This window comes from Poecilia reticulata, linkage group LG21 (genome assembly GCF_000633615.1).
Source record: "Poecilia reticulata strain Guanapo linkage group LG21, Guppy_female_1.0+MT, whole genome shotgun sequence".
Classification (NCBI taxonomy): Eukaryota; Metazoa; Chordata; class Actinopteri; order Cyprinodontiformes; family Poeciliidae; genus Poecilia; species Poecilia reticulata.
In genome coordinates, this window is record NC_024351.1 from 22,332,097 (window position 1) to 22,356,895 (window position 24,799).

The 24,799-nt window shown below is 39.0% G+C and overlaps 1 protein-coding gene and 1 long non-coding RNA gene across 3 annotated transcripts in view; both read left to right on the forward strand.

Annotated features, from left to right (window-relative positions):
• The window catches only part of enah (ENAH actin regulator), a 94,759-nt gene that overhangs the window by 20,573 nt on the left and 49,387 nt on the right, over positions 1-24,799 (forward strand). The window contains exons 2-3 of the mRNA XM_017302132.1: positions 878-1,043; positions 3,860-4,037. Coding sequence (XP_017157621.1) covers positions 878-1,043; positions 3,860-4,037 — 344 coding nt within the window. The remainder of the gene's footprint in view (positions 1-877; positions 1,044-3,859; positions 4,038-24,799) is intronic.
• On the forward strand, positions 15,333-16,724 carry LOC108165773 (uncharacterized). Of its 2 annotated transcripts, XR_001776106.1 has the most exons (5): positions 15,333-15,787; positions 15,960-16,049; positions 16,147-16,230; positions 16,366-16,453; positions 16,563-16,724. It is a non-coding gene; the product is annotated as an uncharacterized LOC108165773 (long non-coding RNA). The 2 variants fall into 2 exon arrangements; XR_001776105.1 differs by lacking the exon at positions 15,333-15,787 and having other exon boundaries at positions 15,902-16,049.

Here is a 24,799-nt window from a genome sequence, read left to right on the forward strand (position 1 = left end):
TTGTGCAGAGTGCAGGAAAGAGGAGACCAGCTGCACAGGCAGGCTGCGAAATGAGATGCAGTTGATCTGTATCGGCAACAAGAGCCAATGATCGCCGATCACCGATCATGCACWTTTTCACGAAAATCGACCGATTATGATCGATGACCGATCGATTGGCACACCTCTAAAATGTAACAAATATCATGTGCATGCTGTTGCTTTAAGCATTTTCTAACCTGAGACTGGTGGAAGTTTTTAGTTTTGATGCATCTAATGAATTGCAAAATCCACCGTTGCTCAGAAAGATTAGCATCATATCTAGTCAGGTACTTCAGTTTTCTGTTAAGTGAAACATGGCTGAAACTTAAGATTATTTCAATCATAGGTTGACATGTGTCACGATGTATTTAACTATAGCAAATGTTGGTCTTAAAATTAGGAAAAAAATCTACTCCGCTAATCATTGAGCTGTCTTTGTTTGATTAGCACATAACCATGTTGCAACGTGACATCACACATGCAAAATTATGTCCTCCACTTGGAAGACCGTCTACATGTTAAGGTGGTGAAAGTCAAGCTAGTGTAACTAACCTACTTCCCTCTCCGTATCTTTTTTTTTTTACTTAAAACTTTCTCCTGACCTTGGTTTCAAGTTGTAGTTTTAACAATTAGTAGCAAAGCACTGTGCCCCTTATTCTTTTATATATCACGCATACATTTAACATTTAAAATGTTACAATAACAACTTGACAGCTGAAATTAAGGGTTATCATCGTCACCCTGCTGGAAGATGGAGGGTGAGATCTTGCGCGTGTGACATCACGCTGCAACGTATCTATAGTCAAAAAGCCATGACTTATCTTGATGTCTACTTTTTGTATGTGTGTTGATGCAGTGAACAGAGCATCTGCCAGGCACGGGCTGCTGTCATGGTGTATGACGATGCCAACAAGAAGTGGGTCCCTGCTGGAGGCTCCACCGGCTTCAGCAGAGTCCACATCTATCACCACACGGGTAACAATGCCTTCCGCGTGGTGGGACGCAAGATCCAGGATCATCAGGTAGAGTGGGGTCATGTGACCTAAACATGTCTTTTTCTTTCCTTTCTTTCTTTTTTTTTTTTGACGAAAAACATGCATGTTTTATTTTAGGTGGCTCTATGTGGGATCTGAGGAGTTAACTAAAGTGTTTAAGGACAAGTGCTTCTGCAAAACCCTCAACAAGTCTCTGTGTGTTTACAGTCAGCCTTTTGTTGCCATCTGCTTGTAGAAGTACACAGTGTTTCCTCACACTCTTCACACTGCATAGAGTGGAAACAAAGAGTTTCTGGAGGGAAGCTGACAGTGAAGTGAGACATGAGAGCAGCTGGGACAGTTCCCAAAGCAAATCCAGGTTTTTCTAAAGATGTAGACTTTAACTAGACTACTTTTGAGCTCTCATCTCGAATCCTTTCCAAGGACAGTGAGAATGCGCTAGTCTGCTCATACCTGATCCACAGRCGTAATTCCCAGGATCTCCAGGATGTATGGTGTTTGACTCGAATGCTGCAAAATTCTGAAACTAATGGAAACGGACATGTGGGGTTCCCCAAGGTTCAGACCTGAGAACCCTCTTATTCAATGTCTATGAGCTCCCACTAGCCTTCTTGATTCGCTCCTAACCAGTAGATGGAAACACACCTTTTCTTTTATACAATACTTAAAATGTTTGCTTAAAATATTTGACAATTGGATGGAAACACATCTAGTTCTATGACATATTATTAGATTTATACCATGTACCATCTCAAATAAGAAAATACTGCACTGCTGAGAAAAAAGTTACATTACAACAAAAATATTTTTGTGTTGATTATGCACAGTATAAAGATACTTCTCTGCCACAGGGCTGATGAGGTTATGTTTTTGCTATTTTTCATGGATTTTCTTGATTTGTGAAAGTAAACTTTTTGGGTTACTTTTCAGAATTATTCTATCTCTTCACAAACACTCCCTTTCATGCACACACTTTTAAAGCACATCAAGGTTGCTAAGTTTTTTGTTGTTGTTGTTTTTGCTAAACTAAATTTAGGATGCAATTAAGTTTGGCTGTGTTGACCCAGGTAAATGATAATCAGTGTTACGTGGGTCTGTATTGAAATGACAATTCTTTAAAWAAAGAACCTTCCTGCTGCAAGACTACCAACTGTACTGTCAAGCAGCATGCAGGCTGATTTCATTTCTTTGATAAATATCTTACCATACCGGCATGTTCATATGCTCTATTGTTTGCAATACTCCACCTCTTAAAATCTATGATTAAGCCATCATTTCAGCCAGCCTGGCCCATTGCTATTCATTTCTTCCAGCTTTACAAAGTGACTTCATTCATCAGTGTGGTGATAAAAACCTTAGCAGTAAATACCGACAGGCGTAAGCTCCTGGGAAGAACCACATATGTAGGCAGGTGATCACTTTCACGGCTCAGTGTAATAAGTGATTGTGTTCGACTGGAGGCACATACATTCCTTCACTCTGCTGCTATTGGAGTATTACACAATCATCATTTGTAATCAAAGTGCGTAACAGCACTCAACTGGAGGCCAGAGAGTAACAAGTCAGTGGTGCTGCCTGCTGGGCTCAAGAGATACTGTATGGTCATAGGACTTCATATGCATATGATATGTGTAAACGTTCAACCTGCTGCTGATTCAATGTTTTTTCTGATTTCAAATTAATTGCAATTATTTAAGAAAGTAGAAGAACAGCCTTTGATATATTTTTTCTAACATTAACCAAAAGCAGTAATTCACTTATTTGTAGTGAGAGCAGAGGTAATATCACAGCACATATACACACACAGACCTACACACAGCGTGTGTGTGTAGGTCAGAGAGCAATGACRCTGTAAACTAAGGAACTTATGATGATAAATCAAATGCTTTATAATCTGTTTGTAATCTGTGCATGCGTGTGTGTGTTCCATAATATAGAGAATATATAGATCCATATCATTTTAGATGTCCAGAACTCTGCCAGCATTTGTAAGTCCAGCACAGTTTACCATCACTGACTGATCATCGATTACAGCTGATTTCTGGGAGCATCTCTCATTAATGTGTGTCAAACAGAATTTCACATTTCCTTTCTTTGGACTTGTCTAATTTTAGACCAGGGTAAGGGACAAATGTTTATCATTAAAACTTTGCAGTGCATAAAGTTAGGGCTCCAGCTAATCATTATTTTAGTAATCAATTATTCTGACGATTAACCACATAAAAAGGCACATTCTTATCACAATTTAACCACTAAAGCTTCTTTAATACTATATTAAAATTACAAAAAATGCTAATAAGTAATTTCATTATTATTAAATTAGCATATTTTAGTAGCATAGCACTTTAGTGAACACCTGATCATTTATAGCAAAGGGTGCATCTTAACCTAAATAATGCTATTGAAATCATGTGGAAAAACTCAGAACTTTCTGTTTAACACTGCAGGGATGATGTGTTTATTTTTTCCAATTAACCAAATAATAATTGAAATGGATCAATTCTGATACGGCCGAAAAACTCACCTGATCCTGACGCCTTTATTAAAAACATTTTTCTTTTTGAATTGCATGTTTCCATTAAGCAAATGAATTTTCTAAATGTATACCTGTGTGTCTATATGTGGGCCAAAATCAGACATTAATATTGTTGGATGAACACCACCATTCACATTACACTGCTGTTGCAACATCCAGTAACATTACAGCATGTTTTCCTGACCTTGATCTGCTCCAGTTTGAAACTTCCTACTTCACTCCACTGCATACAAAACCTGCTTTGGCAACTTCTTCTATTAATTATTGCTGATGATCTGAATGTTGCCTCCTCTCTCCCTGCCTAAAGGTGGTGATAAACTGTGCCATTCCCAAGGGGCTGAAATACAACCAGGCCACACAGACCTTCCACCAGTGGCGGGATGCTCGACAGGTCTACGGCCTCAACTTCGGCAGTAAGGAAGACGCCAATGTGTTTGCCAGTGCCATGATGCACGCACTGGAGGTGCTCAACTCCCAGGACACAGGTGAGCCTCAGAGCTTTGCCCTAGTGGACACGTATCTATGCAGTCAGTGTTGGCCTGCCGCTTTGGGGAATGTTTCTTCAATCTTACTGATTGCATAATGCAGCTGTTGTTCGGCAGCACTGCAAAGACAACACAATCTTACAAGTATTTAGGATTTACTTCCTCGTGCAAATATCTTAGCATACTTGAAATAAGACAACAGTAACTCACAAGTAACTTTTCAACAAAATATAAGAGCTTGTTTTAAGTTAATTCCTTATTACCAATACTTATAGGTGAAATAATCTGCCAGTGAAACTGGTACTTATCAGTTTAAATGAATTATTTACTTACAATAAGCTCCTATATCTTACTGAAAAGTTACCTTTATGTTCATTTTGTCTTGTTTCAAGTGTACCAAGATATTTACTCTATAAACAGGACAAAAAATACTTTGTAAGATGTAGTGTTTTTGCAGTGAGGTTTGCTGAAACATTTTCAGGTTGTAGTTATTTGGTTAGGATGGATGGGAAGGACAGTGGATGTCTGGCAGATGATGTTGAAGGCTAAAGAGAACAGTCATTTAAATGATTAAGAAGGATGTGGAGAACTGRAATGATGTGAGTAGAGTTGGATGAAAGCAGAGGGTCTGATGTGATTTGCGTGTATTGTGATGTGTAGTTCTCTTCAGTGCCTGCATTTATGCACATTATGCACCTTTGTGCAGCTGTGTGCAACACCAAAGATTTCCCCTCCAGGCCGGTAACGTTTATTCCTTCCATTTTTAAAATGTGTCTTGCTAATGAACCTGAAACTACGGAAGAAGATTTGTGCCACTGAAAAATCAAAAGAATTCTGACTCAACAGCAGCTCAGGGAGGAGGCCAAGGAGATTGATTTTTAAAATATTTTTTTTTCATAGATCTATCTCATAACATACTGTCGCAATATAGTGACAGTTTTAACAAATACCTATAAAAACCTATTCATTATAAAAAATGATGTAATGTTGCTTTCTGTAGCTTTTTAAATCTCTTCTTCCTCTGACTTCATTTTAAACACCTTACTGATGCTGAAAACGTTATAGCTTTGAGTCTTTTGAGTCACAATGTAAACACAGCACAATGTTGTCGGAGCAAGCTGGTAGTGGTTCATTATGGCACATTCACTGCTCAAAAAAAAGATGGGACATTTTGGTTTCTGTCCCACTGGTCCTGAGTCAGGACTATTGAAGCCCATAATCGTCTGACTCTAATCAGTTGGCTATGTCTCCTGACAATAAGCACTAAAAATATTCAAAATACAAATGTTTTGAGATTTCTGCTCTTTAGTTAACTGCTCAGATTATTTACACAGTGAGAATTAATCTTTATCTGCCACCTTTTAAGCTTTAGTTACATAACTCATGTTTTTCTCCTCCTTTCCTGCTGGTAATCAAGGGAGCAGAGGTTTTCTTTAGTGTTCTCCCAGCATCCAGATGCAGCTCTGCAGGCTTTGCTTTAGGCCCTCCACCCTTACCCCACTGCCCCTCCACCATACCGTTCGCTCCTCTCCCCCTAAACCATGCCTCTCATCACATTTAATCCCCTCCACTAATTAACCTTATAGTGATGCGCCTCATTATTCTAATGGCGTAGAGGTTTGTTTGTGAGCCATGACAAAATCTAACATGACAGAAAGTATAGTAAATGATGCAGACACGCTTTCCTGCTGCTTGTGTGGTCAAGCACGTTGCATAATCAGAAACACAGCGACTTGGGATTAAATTAATGCAAGAGACAGTGACCAGGGCAGATTAATGGAGTCTAAATGAAAATGAGAAAAGCTATCAAACATGTCTGATTTTTTTAAGAATCCCAAAGCTCTAGTTCAGTGAGACTTCAGCCAACCAGTAACATATTTAATTATTTTGTTGCCTTTTTTCCCCCCTACCCACACACTAAATCAGACGTTAGTTTAATTCTTTATACCATTCCACATCTTTCAGACTTTCTGTTTGAAAACTGACTCTGCCTAATGAACAGCACAGCTGAAGACTTCAGCTTCAGGCTTCACACCTCTTATTTTCTCTCTTAATTTTCTTCTTACTTGATTCTCTTCTCCTTTCTGGTTTTGCCGGACTTCCATTTTCTGCCCTGTTTGCCTTCTCTGTCACATTTTCAGTCATTTTGTAATTCTCCCCCCTTCATCTTGCCTGTTTGCTCTCTCAGCAGGGCAGCGATCTGCATATGGAGGCCAACGGAGTGTCAGGGTCTCCCCTTTCACCCCGCTGTTTTGCTTCTGTATTTCTGTCCTGACAGCTGCTCTCTGTGGCGCCCGTCGCACTCGTCATTGGACTTGACAGTCCCCCTCCGGTTCACCCTCCATCTATCATTTCTGAAACCCTTCCAGGTTCCAATCGTTCATTTCAAACAGCTTGCGATCTTCCCTGCTGTACTTGTCGATCGTACTGATGTTTTGGCTTTAAGCATCTCAGTACGACAAATACTACATTGAATTTTTACGTTGTTACATAAAGAATGTCAGGCAGGAAATGGTCCATCTGTGTGCTTTGCTTTGTGGCTCTCTCAGCAGCATATAAACACAAAGCTGTGATTTAGCTCTGTAAACTGCTTTTATCTAAAGGGCTTCGCGGTCCTGTCAACATCAGCAGCATTAGCCAGCCAGTGTTTACCCGTTCCTGGTCTTAGTCAATAATCCGTGTAGAGATAAATCATGGTGTGTCTTCAGCTGGTGCAATCCAGCTTGTTGGAACCAAACAAGCTGGATGATGATTATAGCAATCTTTATGCCACTGACTTTTACATTTCTACTTGAATTTGGTTTACAAAAAAAGTTTTTTTCCCTTTTCTGCATTGTCATTTTACAACAAGCTTAAATGTGTGTTGTTGGGTAATATGAGATCTAGCAACACAAAGTTGTGTACAAGATGTCCATGCATCCATTAAGATGTCTTAAATTCATATATATAAAATGAATATTTAAATTGTCTTGAATTAATTTTTTATTTTTTTTTTTAAAGAAAGTTAACCTTAAACACGTTGATCATAGGTCTTATATTTTGGCCTGGCAGGACAATTTATTCTTGTACATTCTCAAATGTATTTTTATTCTGTCGGGTAGAAGCTTGAGTTGTGCACAGACATCTTCATTGCATTCTGTGACTTGAGGCGATTGAGGCTACTGGTAGCTAGCTGCTATGTGTCTGTAYTAGCTATCTAGCTTTTTTTCATCTGTCATGGGTATGTTCAAAATTTTCACTGCACAAAGTTCATTTTCTCTATATCTCTCACCAACCCATACAATGTTGGGTGCATTCTGTGCAAAAAGCTTGGAAGTATGATGGGGGTCAAGCTGTGTAGAGAACTAGAGCTGAAGCTCTTTTTTGCGCCAGTAATTGTACAATATGCAAAACCTTGAGGGCTATGAGTACTTTTGAAGAAATATGTAATCTTTGTATGTAATGTGTTGCTTACATGTTGTCTTGTTGTTGTGAACCTAGTATCTTGCATCCTGTCATCTAACAGCATGGATTTATCATTACAAGCCATCTGAACATGTACACCACTGTAAGATTAGTTACATTCACTGCTTTGGTTTTGTACTTTTGGTGGCGTTTCTGGAAACAATCCTACAATTTAATATTGCATATCAAAGGTATGCACTTTTGGTCCAGTATGGTTCAAGTTTGCGTCTCCTGCTACGTTTGCTTGTCCAAATACGGTCTCTTTCAGCTCCAGAATGGTTATTGGCTGGTTGCCTAACCCAAGGCTTTAAAATTGTAGCTCAGACCCATTGCTGACGTCACAATGAATTCATCTATTCATTTTAAACAGGCTGTGGTTGTAATGCAAGATGGCCCATCAGTCATTTTGTGGTCATTGATCTGAGAAGCAGACCTTCAGTCCAATTGACTGTGGACAAGAGAACATTCCACCATATGAACTCTAGTAAAGATTTCTGCTTTAAAGCATCTTTAAACTGACCACTCCTGGAGTGGATCACAGAACCTGAACACATGTTCAAACCCTGTAATAATGTTTGCCCTTTACAGAATTCCTCCTTTCTTGCAAATAAAGTGTTCGTTGAATAAAAGGAACCACATGGTAGGCCATCTGGCAGGTAAAACTGATTTCTTACCATCATAAATATTTCTGCAGATCAGAAATTGTTACTCCCAGAGCTGCTTTGATGTCCATCTTTGAAGCTCAGATTGGCCTGGTTAGCCAACAAATCTCATCTTTATTATTCGGACTGTTAAAAAAAACCTCCAAACCTTCCAGTTGCTTGCGATTGGTCCTTGTTGAATAGCATGAGGTACCCACATAGCCAGGTGAATGAATTTTATAATCGGCATGTGCTCATGGAAGGCATGAAGGAATGTGTGAGTAGCAAAACACAGAATAGTTTCCATCTGAGAGAGGAAACTGGATACAGCTCTGTTCTTCAGACTTGGGGTGTTGTGGTTTTAAACCTGCGAGGACAATGATCACTTTGTTTRTCCATGGTACAATTTTCTCCTAAAAAGTCCAGAGTTGAGAGGATGGATGGATGGGTCACAGGTTGCCGGCGGAGCGTTTGTCTCTGTTGTGGTTTGGCTGGATAGTAACTGGCACAGTAGGAGGGGGACAATAAAACAAATGTTGGATAGCAGATGGAAAGTATTCAAACTGATTCCTCTCTCTAAGATGGATTTAAGTCTTGGAAAGATGCACAGACAGATTGAGTCTTTCTCAGCAGACTTGTAGGCAGATCCTCTGAATAACGGATCAGAACTGAACCACCCTGACCTGACCTCTGTTGAAATTGTTAGAGGAGGAATGTAAGCAGCAGCGTGACTGTCTCCTCTAACCCCGGCAGACAAATTCTCATACTTGCTGTTCTGTCTTTCTAAGTGCCAGCAAGAAATGCACAGTCTTTTAATGCAAAGTTGTTCTAAAAGTTGCCATGAAAGTCCATTAGAAGTGCCAACTTAGTATTATTTTGTAAACAGTGACACTTTAACACTAAAAGTGTCATTATTTACCAAATGACACTTCATGACAACAGTCATAGACATTCATAAAGACTTCTTTATGTTCATAACAGGTGTTAAGTCATGTTTATGACAGTGTCATGTCAGTCTTATGCACACCCCGTCAAATAAAGTGTTTCCGCAAACTCTTGGCTAAATTGACTACATTTATCCATCTCTGGCTATTGAATAGATCCAAAAGTGCTCCTGATTCATCCACTTAATCTCTATATGTCTGCTGTGTGAGACTCTGCTGTCGATGTGTTGGTTCAGAACCATAAGGATAACACTTGCTTACTCATCAGGTTAATCCGATTCTCCATTGTCAGGTCTCACTGTAGCCGGTTAATGTCTGGTTCATTTCTAGCCAAGTTGGGTTTGTCTCCATTGGCAGCGTGTTCCTCACTATGTGTGTGAACATGGTGGGGACATGGATGGACCATGAGCATTCAGGAGCTGCGTTTAGTCAACGCTTTGAAATCTTTCAACATATTTGTTGCGGGTTGCACCATCTAGGTTTGGACCTCAGACTTTGACTATAGAATTATCGATTTGCAGGTTGCCATCTTGCCAAGTACTACGGTCTCATCTTGGAATCAATAATTATCATCTGATATGAAACACTTGTATCATGATACGTTTTTCAGCCACATCGCCTGGCCCGAGGCCAAGGTGAAAACTGTCCTGTTCTGGTCTCCAGTTTTGGTTCATTTTAGTTGTGGTTAATAATAAACACCAATAGTTCAGATAAGGGGAAAGACCAGGACGTTAATTTTAATTATTTATCTTGCCAGTTTAACACTTAAGCAGAAGTACCGATTARCCACGTCTAATTCTGTGATCTATTTTTCTAGTCCACCTCTTTCAGACTTGGCAAAAGCTTGTCTCCATAGAGACATGTGAAAAGTTGCTAACTGAGGCACATCATTTATTTTCAGTCGTCACTGCCGCTGCCAGCAGAACCCCATGTGGCTCTGTGTCTTATGAAACCTGTGAAGTAGAGGGAGGGGAGAGTCGGGGGAACCTGAGAGAGCTGGAGCCTCACAGAAACAGAGAGCGGGACACAGAAGGATACTTCTTCCTCTGTCCCATAGAAACGGCATGATCCCTGTGGTCAGGGGACATGAGGCTGCAACTACACTGTAAACACTTAGTGGCGTAACACCCCCATCTGCCCTGTACCACATTAGTCTGGTATGTGCTCGTGCTTTTGTCATGACAGCTTGTGGGCCACACTTTCATTACATGACCCTCTGGGCCCCTTGGACTTCAGTCTGTGTGCCTGCCCCAAATTTGTATTACTTCATGATCTCATTTTCTCTGGCTTCAAAACATTGGTTGGTGAAGTGAGACGCTGCACAGCTGGATCACAGCAGAGGCACTTTGCTGTTGGAGGAGAAGAAGTGAATGCACTAGTGGCAAGGAAAAGGGAGTTGTCGAGGGTTAAAGAAAAGTCAGAGGCCGGATAACCTGAAGAGAAGTTGGGTGGTTAGCAGTTCATGAAAATATTTCTTCTTTTTTGTCGTCATTAGTTTGATAAAACAGGACTATCCCTGAGGCTTCATCACATCARTCTTGACCAAAATGCCTGCAGTAGCAAGAGTTCAGTTTTTCACCCGGGATCAACAGAAAATCAGTCGTGCTCAGATCATCCTAAGGAGTGAGTATTTACCCTATCGAGGCCCTGTGGGGTTAGTTGGTTTAGTCCAAGTTATGCTTTTGTGATCGATGAGCCCCTTAATCTGTATTTTCTAATGAAATCATACATAATGATGTATTACTAATTGGATTGTGCTAACTTTTTTTTTTTTGTTAGAAAGTGCCTGAGTTGATATGTTGAGAAGTAAACCTATGTAAATTGTCTTGAGTTAATGAGGTACTCAGAAATTAGAACTGTTATTGGAAATTGACCATTCAATGAACTGTAACCTTATAATGGAAGAAAATGAATGACAAAATGTGTTCAAACTTTAAACATTTTGTACCTTCATTCAGCTAAAAGGTAAACTTTGGTGATGACTTCCTGCTACTGGTTAGTGTTGGAGGAGTTTTGCATCCTGGTCACCAAGTAGCAACAGCATCACAGTGTCTCTCCAGACGTGAACACTGAATCAAGCTTAGTTGTAAAGACTTCATGAGAAATGCTGAGGCAAGGGAAAGAACAGCGAACTAGAACTTATTTAGCTGTTACAAAAATCACAACGTAGTAAACAAAACACTTAAGTTAAACAGCTGCGACCAAGCTGTAATTTTTAGTCATTATCTTTTGGCTGAGATTGAAAGAGCATCCACAGACACCACAGAGATGGAGTCTCCATTCGTAATTCTGGGGCTAATGGCCTGTTGCATTTGCCAGATCTCTAACATGTAATGTTCTCATACATCAGCTCATCTTTCAGATTTTCTGATGACCTCACTGATGTCATATAACTAGATGCATCTTAAATGTAACCCACTATCTTTTTAARCTTTTAATTCGGTACTTTTAACCATCTGACATCTCTCTTAATGAAACCTTTTCTACATACAGCCTTTATTATTTAGGTAAGATTTTCTTCTCTCTCTCTCTTCAATACCTGGGTCAATTTGTTAGCGTTGTTAGCTCTCTGTTTTAATATGACTCCTTGATAGTTTGACTTATAACATTCTTCAACATTCAAATATTTAAATACCTTTTAACAAAACTGTCAGAATAATTGTTAAAGACATAAAAGGTTTTTTTCAACATTTTAGTATGGAGGAAGGAAATGTGATGTGCACAATACAGTTTTTCAAGCCATGCAGATGGACACAGGCTATAGTTAAGTTAGTTGCACATAACACAACTGCGTCCATGACTGGGCATGCAAAGTAACATGCTGCAAGTCAGCAGCAGGTATCAGTAGCTGAGTTTATCAGACTGTCCAGACACTGATCAGGACCTTTCTACTAGAAATACAAGATAACTGCTGCCTTTGCTGCTGAGTCTGAACCTATTCAAAAAGAAAATAAATATGCTGAAATGCAACATTTCTACAAAGCTACAAATGATTTAAATGGAAGCAAACTATAAATCTATCTACCCATGCTTTCTCCCAATTCTAAACATATTCTGCTTTTTTGGCAAGTTTTGCTATAATTTTCTTTCTGTTCTATTGCGTTATCCACTTTGTGTTACATGCATGTTTTAAATGTGCTACATAAATACATTTAAATAATTTTAAAAATCCCTCTAAAAGTGGAACAGTACAGGTTTAGGAGMTGGAATGTCTGAGTTCCAGGTACTTTTAGCTCCTGGTTATTTACCTGTGGCCCATTCAACTCCCAGATCTGCTGCTGTTTCTTGAAAATTAGTGCTGACAAAATGAGCCTGTTCACAGCTTATTGAGTGTTCCCTGCCAGGTTTAAATGATTCTCCACTCATTTGAGCCCAGACGCAGATGAGGCAGATGTTTGCAAAGCCGCCTCCTCTCCTCATTTCCTGCCTAGTCCATCTTTGTCTCTTCCCTGTTGCCATTACTCAGCCTGTCTCAGTGAGGAATGCACACATTGAGATGTAATGGAAAGCTACGTCTGACTACAGCACTTTTTTTTTTTGTTGTTGCTGTAGGGTTTTAACTTTGACTATTTGTAGAACATTTTTCAAAGTGATTTTTCTCTTTTAATTTGCTGTTTTTATTAGATTAGTAAGTTCATTTCAGGTCATGCAACAGTACATAATTTGTGTGCTATGAATATAACCTTGAGTGCTACAAATGTTAGCTTCCTACATATTGCCAAGGCTAATAGAGTTGAATAATTTTGGATGCAATCAACTAAACAAAGGGAGATAACTTTAGTAAAAGCTTCTAAGAAGAAAATTATTTTCTTTTTCCATTTTTTTTATAAATCATTTCCTTTAAGAGTGATACTTGTGACTAAACTCAAAATACAATATCCACCCAATATTGATGCTGCAGCAGCTAAGCCAAGCCAAAGTAAATTATATAAAGAAATGTTTTCTTGACAATTGACCAAAGTGTAAGATTATATTCTGCAGATTATTAGATATATACAACCAGTTGTGGTTTTTTATAACTATTAAGTGGGATAGAGAGGTTTTTTATGTCAGGATCATTATTCATATCAGGAGCAGAGCTGAGACTCATGTGAGGGAGAGAACTAAAGTAGAATAGAATTATACTATGTTATTTAAGCAATCGTCGATCATTGAAATGATTAAACAGTTGATACTCAATATGGAATCTGAGTATCATATGGAACAGATTCCATATGATGTCACTCGGTTATATGAAGGCCTTCATCTRACACTGGCTTCAGGATCATCCATGCTTTAGCCAAATCCCCCGACATGTTACTGCAAAGGAGTCAAATGATCCATCATCCTCAGGGTGATGACGGGTTTATAAAGCTGCGGATCGGGGCAGAGGTATAGCTGTTGCTGTCCTGCAGCCACCCTGTAGATATTATCGTTTTAAACCCTAAATTAATGTTGGTGAAAGATTCACAAAAATAGACCACTGAGTTCAAGCTGAACCCTCAGCCATTTTTGTTTTCCATGACTTTATATAAGGAGCCTCTGGTAGTTATGGACATTCATTTTTATTATTGACGTTTTGATTTTTTTTTTCTCAACTTTTTGCTCTTAATGCAAAATCTGAGGTCCTGAACAAGGTTACCAAGGATAATGGGTGTGGATTAAAATGGCAGAGATTGATTAGTTCTGTTGCCAGACATCCCTTATACCKTGGCCATCTGATATAATGGTTTTTGATGGACGTTCAGGAACCATTTCCCACTGCTTTATAAAAGTCCAGCATCAGCTGAAGAAGCTGTAGAAGCATTAGCCAAGCGCCCGCTGCYAGCAGAGAGCACTCTGCCAGACACATTCTTTGAAGGCTTTGTGGTTAGTAACTTATTAAAATGAACCTCTGTAGATCAGCTGTGACATGTTCCTCTTAGCCATATGTAGCAGACCTTCTAATGTCTGGAGGTATCGAGATTCTGACGATGTGTATGATGGAAGTGAAAAATAGTAAAATGGAGTGAACTTAAATAGCACTTTTCCAATTATTTTAATCACTGAAAGCGCTTTACACTAGAGCCACGTTCACCCATTTACACTCTCAAACGCTCACACATTTATACACCGATACGCAGATCGGTAGACAACGTGGGGTTTGGTGCCTTGCCCAAGGGCACATCGACATGTGAAAGGAGATGCTGGAATCAAACCTTCTGCTTACAAGATGACTACTCTACCCACTGAGCCAGAAAAACRGCTGAATTCACTKRAAGCGTTTCTTTTCTGGACCACAGATATAAGTATACTGAATTACAAATTTACTTAATGACTGCACCAGTACAGCACACTTGCCAACAGCTTCACCATCTTGGTTAAACAGGTAAACCCAACCTTAATGTGTCCAGTCAGTGCAATTAGGAGAATAACAGCCAATGGAAAATAAATAATAAAGAAACTGACTAAAACAGCGGGTTGACTATTTTGGTCAAACATGTAAAAAATAAGCTGCAACAAACCTTCTTTCAAATGGTTCAGGAAGTCCAATTAAGAATTGTAAATGTAATGTCAAACAAATAAAGCATGCTATTACTCATGTCACAAAACATAGAATTAAACACAGGACGAAAAATGGGATTTTCGACAGCTATTGACACCTTGTTCTGCCGTGCGCTTGGAGATTGAGGGCTTTCGGCAAGAGGTTTTTGTCAGAGTCGAACACTGCCAAAAATGGTCAAAAACGCTGTGTTTGTCCGTGTTCCCCTATCACCCCCTCTCCCGTTGTGCCTAGCAGAGGTTTTTGTATTTAAATGAAGTTGCTGAGTGCCATGCAAATGCAAATCAACTGTTGAGCACCGCCTTTTGACTCTTATTCATTTAGTAGCTAACCTTTTTTACCTTCTGTTCACCATAAAGAACTATGTTTGGAGAAAGAATATTAAAACAATCTATCTTATCCATTAAAATATATATTACATGTGTGTTAGGAGCACTGAAAAACTTAGTTTTGGTTGAATTGATGATATAAAAGAAGAATATGCATGATTACATACAATAGACTTTTGTGAAACGTGATCTTACTTYGACATTCCTCCTATCTGAAGATTTATCTTGTGATGGGAGGAATTGCACAACTTAATCAAAAATAATAATAAAAACCATGTTCCAGAGTGGTWSATTGTACATAAAGTATTTTTGTGAATAATATTCAAACTAATGTTAATGTTTACTGATTGCTTTAAAGACCCAGAGTCATGCTATATTGGAGTGGTAGTGGTCATTCCACATCACAATACAGGACTTAAGAAACTACAGATTTTTCAGTATTCAGTTGCTTAACTCTCAAGTTTAAATTGAAGAACAAAATGGTTGAAAGTATGTGACACTTTCTGATGGAGTATAAACCTTTGTATTCTTTTTTTAAAGTTTTGTTAGTTAAGCACTAAATATAACTCACTTGTAATGTATTTTTTTCTGTCAACTTTCATTTAACACTCCAGTCCAGTTGGTGGCAGTAATGCGCTTTCATAGTCGGTCAAGCATCTGCCATTAAACTCCAGGATGAAGATTTGCACTGGTGGTAACGAGTGCTGACTGCCTACACCCAACATGAACAAAAATACCCGTGCCGTGTGTGAAATTGTGGGAAAAGTCCTATTTCACGGAGTTACCTTTTCAGTATTGTTTTGATATTAAGCAATGATCCGGCGGAAAACAACAGATGACACCGCGGCGGTCCAACAAGACCGAACTCACGGTAAGAAAGCTTTTATAAATAGCACGTGGAGCGAGGCCAGTTGCTTTGTTTGTTTGCGGTCTGTCGTTTTCTTAATGCTGAAACAAGTGTAGGGTGAGATTTTGTATTGTAATCTCTATTACATGTGATGTTCTGAACTATTAAAAATACTCGCATCTTTGATTTTTTTCAGACCTGAAAAATGGCCAAGCCTTACCAGCCAGACCTCAGACCACGGTGCCAAGGAGTTCTTACGGAGTCCACCAGGACGAAGAGAAATTCAGTAAGTTATGATTTCACATTTAGTTAATAGTGAACACTCGCATATTTGTAAGGAAAACTGATCTTCCCGTTATTATATTTATTTTGTTGTAACGCAGTACAGCAAGGCAGAGTGTGGAACGCAGTAAAGATCTACAAAATGGCGGACGGAGGACGGATCTGAGGACGAAGTCATGAAGCCGGTATGTATAATCACTGTGTTGATTCCCGACTGTATAATGGTTGGTTGAGAATAATTTTAATTTATTTACTTGTGTATTTTTGAGAAAGCGATATATTTGCTACAATATTTTTTAATTTTACATTTATTTCCACAGACTCCACAGAATGAGAGTCACATTTGTGTCCATCAGACTCTTCAGAAACGTTCTGATGTCCGTGATGAGGACAGAGATGCAACTGTGTGTGAGTATCTACTATTTTAGAATGTTGATGATATTTTATGCTTCAATATTGTTTATGTACATAATGTAATTATGCTATGTATTGACAATGCACAAAAAATGTTTTCCAGCTGCATCCAGGACCTACTGCCAGTCATCCAGATGTAGCTAAAGAAAGAAGCAGGTAAGATTTATTACTAATCTAGAGATGTCACAATTCCTTTAATGATTAAAGTACTGTGATTTATTAAAATCCATCAAAGCAAATTATCTGCCTCAGAGTTTGTTGAACTGTTTTACTATTTATTACCAACTGCTTTTAATTCTTTTTTCTTCCAATTGTTTCCAAGTGTTTTCTCTTTTTCATTAAAGTTTTTATTTTTTGTAAGAATGTATTAATGTGTTTTTTTTGTTTGTTTGTTTTAATGTCTTATGTGTGCATACTAAGCTGGAAGTTGCCAAACAATTTCACTGTAGTTTCATAATGACTAAAAGATGCCTGTAGCTCATAATGATTGTCTGTTCTGTGTTAACAGCTGATGGAGGAAGGCAGAGAGTACTGGCAGCAGAGGAGGTGGCATTCTGGGAGGATGGCAGCTATGAGGCGGTGTCAGGATAAACCCCAAGTTCCTCCAACCAGGAGCTCAGTGACATCAGGACTACAAGACAGGAAGAGACGTCAGGTCCACGCTACAGGAGAGATGTTGGGCCTGTCCTGAACGCAGCATAATGTTTGATCATGTTTGGACAAAAAACACTGCCAGATGGTCCAGAAATGGACAAGCATTTATATCTTATTTTGTGTGCAAGCAGTAAAAAAATAAAATGAAATAAAGAAAAAAAAAAACTTCTCTCTTTTATGTTCCTCATGTTGCATGTTGCATATAAGCAATATCAAATGAATATATTTTAATACAGCATTTATTTTTTATATAGATTTTTTAAAATACATTATTAAAAATTTTAATGATTGGGGCGGGGTTTATTTATAAAGACATAAGTGCTATCCAATGGGCACACATCAACCAACCAATCACATGTCAATGATGAACTCTGATGTCATTGTTTTTCATCCATATGCCAGGCTATTCGTATGCTAAGTAGTCATTAACGCCTCTCGCCCGCACCGACACTCCCCCTGCCCAAGGATTCCGCAATCAACAGATTTCGACTCCTATGAGTGAAAATGTAAACTGTCGATATCTGTCACTGACTAGCTGCATTTGCGTCAGAATACAGGGTCAAAAATCCCACTTTTCGTCCTGTGAAACTGAATAGATCTGCCCTTATGGATCTGGCACATTGCCATCAATACGGATCCAGAATTCTTTTCAATATTGGACCAATACAGATATTAACATTGAATCAGTGCCTCTCTGATGTGAACAGCAGGGTTGGAATTGGGCATAAWTATTATAAAAGTGTTTTATCATCCTGCTTAAAGACGAGAGGGGTCTACCCAGCATCAGTAAGATATTGTTTATAAACCGGATGGTGAGTGTATATTTAAAGTGACATTTTGCTTCCACAGACACACTCAGAATCATGTGAYTTTTAACCTGACAACAGACCTTACAGGATGACATCATGAGCTATATAACRCTCATGTCTGTAAAGCATACGTCCCTGGAATCCTGCTACCTCAGCTTATAGCAGCCTGCTGAAATCAACCTCTGTCACCACGTCAGGCTGACAGCTGGAATCTCCTGGAGATGTTTCTAGTGGAGTCTGTCTGCAGTTACCATTCAGGTCTGTGTGTGCCGACTTACTGGCTGCACTCCCTGGTGGAATCATGCATGCTAAAAGTGGAGATTCCTGTGACGCTGTATCTCTGTGGATAAAATGTGCTCTAAAAGTCTATCTGGACTTCATATATTATTTATATTTACCATGTCTGATGCCTAAAAGTTTGACTGATATGGCCATGGAGGAAGGAACAGAATAAATGCTCATTTAATGATAAAATAAGAAATGCAGTTTTTCACTTCTAAGATTCTTTGAATGAGAATCTTGACTAAACTAACTAATATTCCACCAAATCTTAAAATCTTTTAGATACAGTAACTTACATAAGCATTCATACAGCTGGAATGTGTTTTCATTATTATTATTATTATTACTATTATTTTAAAATTTTATTGCATCACTACTGTTTGGTTGGGATTTTATGTGACAGACCAACAGAAAGCAGTACAGAATTGTAAAATTGAAGAAAAATATAACATTTTTATACTAGACACACCGATCCAATATTAATATCAGTCCAAATATTGACGAAAATTCTAGATCGATTGTCAATGACCATGCTCTGAACGACGTCATGTTTTATTATTTAGTTTACATTATATTTAGAATTTCTTATTGCACTTTCCGAACCATTTGAAAGAAGGTTTGACCTACGTAGTCAACCTATTGTTTTTGTTAGTTTCATTTTCTTTATTTTTTATTTTCCATTGTCTGTTCTACTTGTACTGACTGAATAAATTACAGCTGTTGTTACATATTGACCAAGATTCTGAAGCTGTTGGTGGAATTAAGTGTGCAGAGTTATCAAATATCTCTATAATMMAATAAATTTGTAACTTAATACTTTTATGTCTGTTTAAAAAAAGAAACATTTTTAAGCACAGACATTTTCTGCATCATATCTGTCACGGCCGATATTAAATCTCAGATTTCTGTACTGGTATTGGAAGAGAAAAAAGTGGATCAGTGCATCCCTATTTTAAGCTAATTAAGCTGTACTCATTTTAGGTTTGTTTTGTATAGAAAAGCATTTTTCAGTTCATAGTTGTCAAAAGGAGAGCTTCACTACACACACATTCAGTATCTCCATGCACAACATTAAAAGGACCCAACAAACATGTGGAAGAACGTTCTCTTGTCACGAGACCCACATTTAACATACATCTAGAGCTACAATTGAATGTTTTCGATCAAAGCCCATTGATACTTCAGAATGATCAAATTGAAAATATGCTGAGATTGGAAAGTTAATGTTCAGCATGTTCAGCTGACAGAGCTTTGTCTGATGATAGACACCTGAAAACACTTGGATTCCACAGTGAAATTCATTATTGACAAGTTGGAAATCTTCAAGACATCTGGTAATCCAAGACTCTTAACTAGTTCCTCAAGTCTAGAGGAAATAAAACCCAAATCACATTTATAATACATTTAGTTTCCATCCATCCATCCATCCATCCATTTTCTTCTGCTTATCCGGGGTCGGGTCGCGGGGGCAGCAGCTTCATAAGGGAGGCCCAGACTTCCCTCTCCCCAGCCACTTCTTCCAGCTCCTCCGGGGGAATCCCAAGGCGTTCCCAGGCCAGCCGAGAGACGTAATCCCTCCAGCGTGTCCTGGGTTTCCCCGAGGCCTCCTCCCGGTGGGACGGTGCCCGGAACCCCTCCCCAGGGGGGCGTCCAGGAGGCATCCTGACCAGATGCCCGAGCCACCTCAACTGGCTCCTCTCGACGTGGAGGAGCAGCGGCTCTACTCTGAGTCCCTCCCGGATKACCGAGCTTCTCACCCCATCTCTAGCCCAGCCACCCCTTCTTCCCTCATTCGTGAACAAGATCCCCAGATACTTAAACTCCTCCACTTGAGGTAGGACGACCCCCCTGACCCGGAGAAGGCACTCTACCCTTTTCCGGTTCAAGACCATGGCCTCGGATTTGGAGGCACTGAGCCTCATCCCGGCCGCTTCACACTCTGCTGCGAACCGCTCCAGTGAGAGCTGCAGATCATGTTCCGATGAAGCCAACAGGACCACATCATCCGCAAAAAGCAGAGATGTGATCCTAATCCTAGATTTAGTTTTTCTGTCTAAAATAGTCGTTAGTTGTTAATCTAAACGGAACTTCAGCCTAACTTTTGCGTTAAGTAAAAATCCAATCACAGTAAAGATATAATGGAGGATGTGAATGAAGCCGAGGGTAGCAGCATGCTCCTCTCTGTGTATGAATAATAAATTGGATTCAGGAAGCATAAATGGGCCAAACAAGCACTGCTGTAAGGCATCCTGCCACTTACTGTAAATGGCTCCTTCTGATGTTATTTTAGTCAATCTAAGCTCTTTTTTTTTAAAATTCCATCAGTTGGCTTCTCTTCTGTCTTCCCCTCTCATCCTCCTTTTATGCCCGTCTCTCTTTCACTCTCCCTTTCTTTCCTGTTCTGTTTTCTATGTTCCCTCCCACTCTTCATCCCTCCCTCTCCTCTTCCTTTGTTTCCATCAGTCATATTCTCTGGGAGAACTAGCACAGAGCGAGCCACGCCCGGCAGCTCAGCATCATCTCTGAAGGTGTGCCGGCAGAATATCAAAGCATCAGATTTACACAGGATGATGAGATTTTTCAGCTGCTCCAGCAGAATGCTGACCAAGATTTAGTAAAAAGCCAGGTTTTTTGTTTTTTTTTTACTTTTGGAACTGTAAACCATCCCTGCTGTTGTCCCCAAGCTGCAAATGAACTGCATTCAGGAAGCTTAAGGAGCCACCTCTGGATAGCGTGAGCCATGGTTCTGTATGTGACATCCCAGGATCACCCGAGGGCAGCCGGCGGCGGAGCCGCGGTGGCTCTCAGGCCTGGAAACGGATCCGACGGGGCCTCACTTGGATTGTGGCGCTATGTCTGCTGCCAGAGAAGGCCCTCACTCACACTGGCTCCATGTAGGTCCAAAGGGAAGGGGAACGTTGTTCATCCATGGGAAGTTAAGTTGAGGCTGCAACTCTTATGATTGGCTATGCATTCTTACCGTATCGACTTTTTGTCATGTGTCTGTCAAAGAAAACTTATTGGTATTGTTTTATCACCGTGAACTATGTTTTATAGATATATCTGAATATCTGGCAGAATCTTTTCAGATCTTTATTTTCATTTTCTTGCGTTTGTGTTGGTCTTTTTTGAAAATAAGCCAAGCTTAAGTTCCACTGTTCTGAGTAAATGCATCTCTTCAGATCCAAGGGAATTTTTGTTTCATCAAAATGGTATAACACAAAAAAAATTATCAAAAACATTTGGAAGAGGTAGGCCTTGACCTTATCAGTTAAATATTCAATATTGAATATAGGGCTGTAGTGATGCAATAATCTCATGATACGATACACAATATTCTGCTCACGATACAATATATATTGCGATATTCAGCAAACGATACAATTCAATACACTTTTGCGAGATGGGCAGATAACGATATTAGAGGGACAGAGTGATTTTGGTGACATTTTGTGACTGCTATAGTGTTGGATTGAATTAATTTAACTGACAACTGATTAAAAGCACCAACTACACAATAACTGGTTCTGGTTGGACACAGACTTAAAGTCGACAACTGGAAAAAATGAATCAAAGAAGTGGTGAGAAAACACGTTTCTTTTAATTGAAACAGTACAAACTGTAGCTAACATGCATTTGTAAAGTAAATAAAGTGCACCCCAAGTACCCCGCTCTGAATAGTTTGATACCTTTTGAACCTTGAAACTTAGCATCTGAAGGAATCACTCTAAGCCTGATGACCTAATCATTCTCCTGGCAAAGCAAGCAGTGAGTGAGCAAGGTGACAGTTGGATGTTACGATACTTGCGGATGAATATCGATTTTTTTCTAGGAAAGAAAATATCGAAATATATCACAAAATCGATATTATTACACAGCCCTAATTGAATATATCAACAGAAATAAGTCATTTTTTTGCCAAAAGTTGTTTTGGTTTTATTTGTTTGTTTTTCCAAAATGACTTGTTGCATTATTTAGAGAGGTGACGAGATATAACATTCCCTGAACTCTGATCCAGAACCACACAGCATTCTGGGGAATGTAGGCTGAAGAAAGATTTGAGCAGCCAGTTAAACAAGGTTAGCAGCATCAACTAACTCACTCGCTCATTGGTTACCTAGCAACAACCTGCAGCAGTTTCATCTCTGTGCTTCACAACTGCTTAAAAATAAGAAAACAGCATGGAGTGAAAATTGTAAATAAAACAGGAAAGATCACATCAGCTGTTTGGCAGTATTTCAGACATTGAAAACAAAAAACTAATTAATAATTATGGATATTGACCGACATGGAAGACTAATCATGATGCGATCTTCAGCCACATCATCCAGCCCTAGAGAGAGGCGAATGTTCCAGCTTCTGTATTGATTGCAGCTTTTCCCTCCTTGTTGCTTTGCTCTTTTGGCTGCTGTCTGGACTCTGTCATTAGCACACAGGGTTTACAAGGCCAGACAGTAACAGAATTAATACACAAAGGCATGGAAAATCGAAACCAGAGACTATGTCTGATATTAGATGCAGATATTGACTGCCTGTGGCCTCGGCTTTATTCCGTTATTTGGGTTCAGTGTGTAGAAGGGAACCATCAGGAGGGTAGCAATGAGATGATTTGGGTAGTGGAGGAGAACTTAAAGCAAGGTGTGTTACTTACAGAGATTGCAACTTGCGTTTCAAATTCAAATTCAAAAATACTTTATTAATCTCAAAGGGAAATTAAATAAGACTCCAACTCACACTTAAGACTTCAGGATCGACGTTAAATAAAAAAAAAATTGTTTAATGACAATGAAATCTCATAAGATTATCTTTAGATAATCAGGGCGCCCCTAAGATTTTCAAAAAGGAGAGATTGGTTTAAAAAATCAGCATCAAATCTTGCCATGTGAACTGAGCATAATATTTGTTCTGGTGCACCTAACAAAAAATGTTATGTACACCAGTTAAACCAATACATTAAGTGTTGGTCCAGAGCCCTGCTCAAGACTTGGTACCTGATTTAGTGAAGAGTGGAAGGAAGYTGGTATTTGATCTACAACCTGCAGCTGCTGCACACACTTTACTGTGACAGGATAAGCTTGATCATCTTTAATATTATCCAATGTCTTGGCATTTAGAAGTTGTCATCCATAGGCATATTGTAATATTTGATTTTCTTTTTCAGCTTAATTATGACAAAATACATATCTGGGTTTTTGGAAAATTGACGTGCAGCATTGCTTCACCTTATCTACAGATTCAGGTTTTCTGCTTTTTCTACCTACATTACTGAAAAATCACTTTATTGATATTTTATTGCATCAGACTATGCAAGCACACACAGTTTATGGCATTTATATTCTCATTGTAATAACAGTGTGTGTCATACACATCCTCATTCTACAGTTTGTAAAACAATGTGTGGGGTGTTATATTCTAGTTGTCAGGTATACACCGATTGCATAAGACTCTGTTTCATCTGTTGCGTGAAATTACTCCCCAGATGTTTATATTAGATTAAAATGGAATTTCTGTGACACTTAGGTCAGTGTTCTACAACCACAGACTCAACAAAAAAAAACATTTGCTGAACAACAAAGAACTTCAGTAATTAAACTAAAACTGTTCAAAAAATCTAAATGTTTTGCATTTACAATGGAAAAAACATTTTAGGGCTGAGTTTTTCAATTTTTTTATTTTTTTTAGCTGCAGATGAATCCTTCACTACAAATGATCAAACATTCACTGAAGGAATGCTTTTATTGCATTTTAAGTTAAACATTTTTTAAAAGAATTTGTTTATTTGCATATGTTAATGTATTTCCCTTATTGTATAAAAACGCTTAAGTGGTTAAATGAAATCTCTGCAGAATGCACCAGTTTTCTTAGCATCAGAATAATTACCAAGTAGAATAATCATTTGTTGCAGCTTTAATCTCAATCCATATCTAGTTGGGTAGCTTGGAAGAAGACTTGTAATAATGAACTCTAACTTGTTTAGCTCCTCTTGTAGTTCATCTTTAAATCATTGTTGTCTTTAAATTGTAGTAAATCACAGTCTCTTAACACCAAATATCCCATCCTGAATTTTTGGAACAGCACAATAAAATATTCCCTTGCCTTGTCTGGTTTCTAGCAGTGGGCGCTAACGCCTGCGACAGTGTTAAGTGGGGGCACTGTGTTGATATGCAGAAGCAGGTGTYGGCCTGGCTGCAGCCCAGATCCTGTCCATTTAGTCTTTCTGTCTCTTGATTACTACACACAATCGACACTTGCCTCAGCGCGACGGGCTTCCTGCTCGGCTCGGTCCAGATGCTGGTTGGAACCCGCTGTTGCTCCTGTTGTTGAACCCTCAATGTGTAGTAACAGAGAATAAAACCAACTGTTACACTGGTGGTGTTGATGTTAGGCGGTCAGCTCTTCTGGTTAGATTTAAAGAAGGCTTTTGGGTAAAACATCTAACACACTCCCACACACACATGTGTGATTAAGTCAGACTTCACACTGCGTATACGTAAGACAGAATAACACGTTGGTCCATCTGCTTCTGCTCAGGTCAAACTGAAAAGTTAGCTCATGAACCGGTGTTAATGAGACGGTGATATYGAAGGCACTGCTT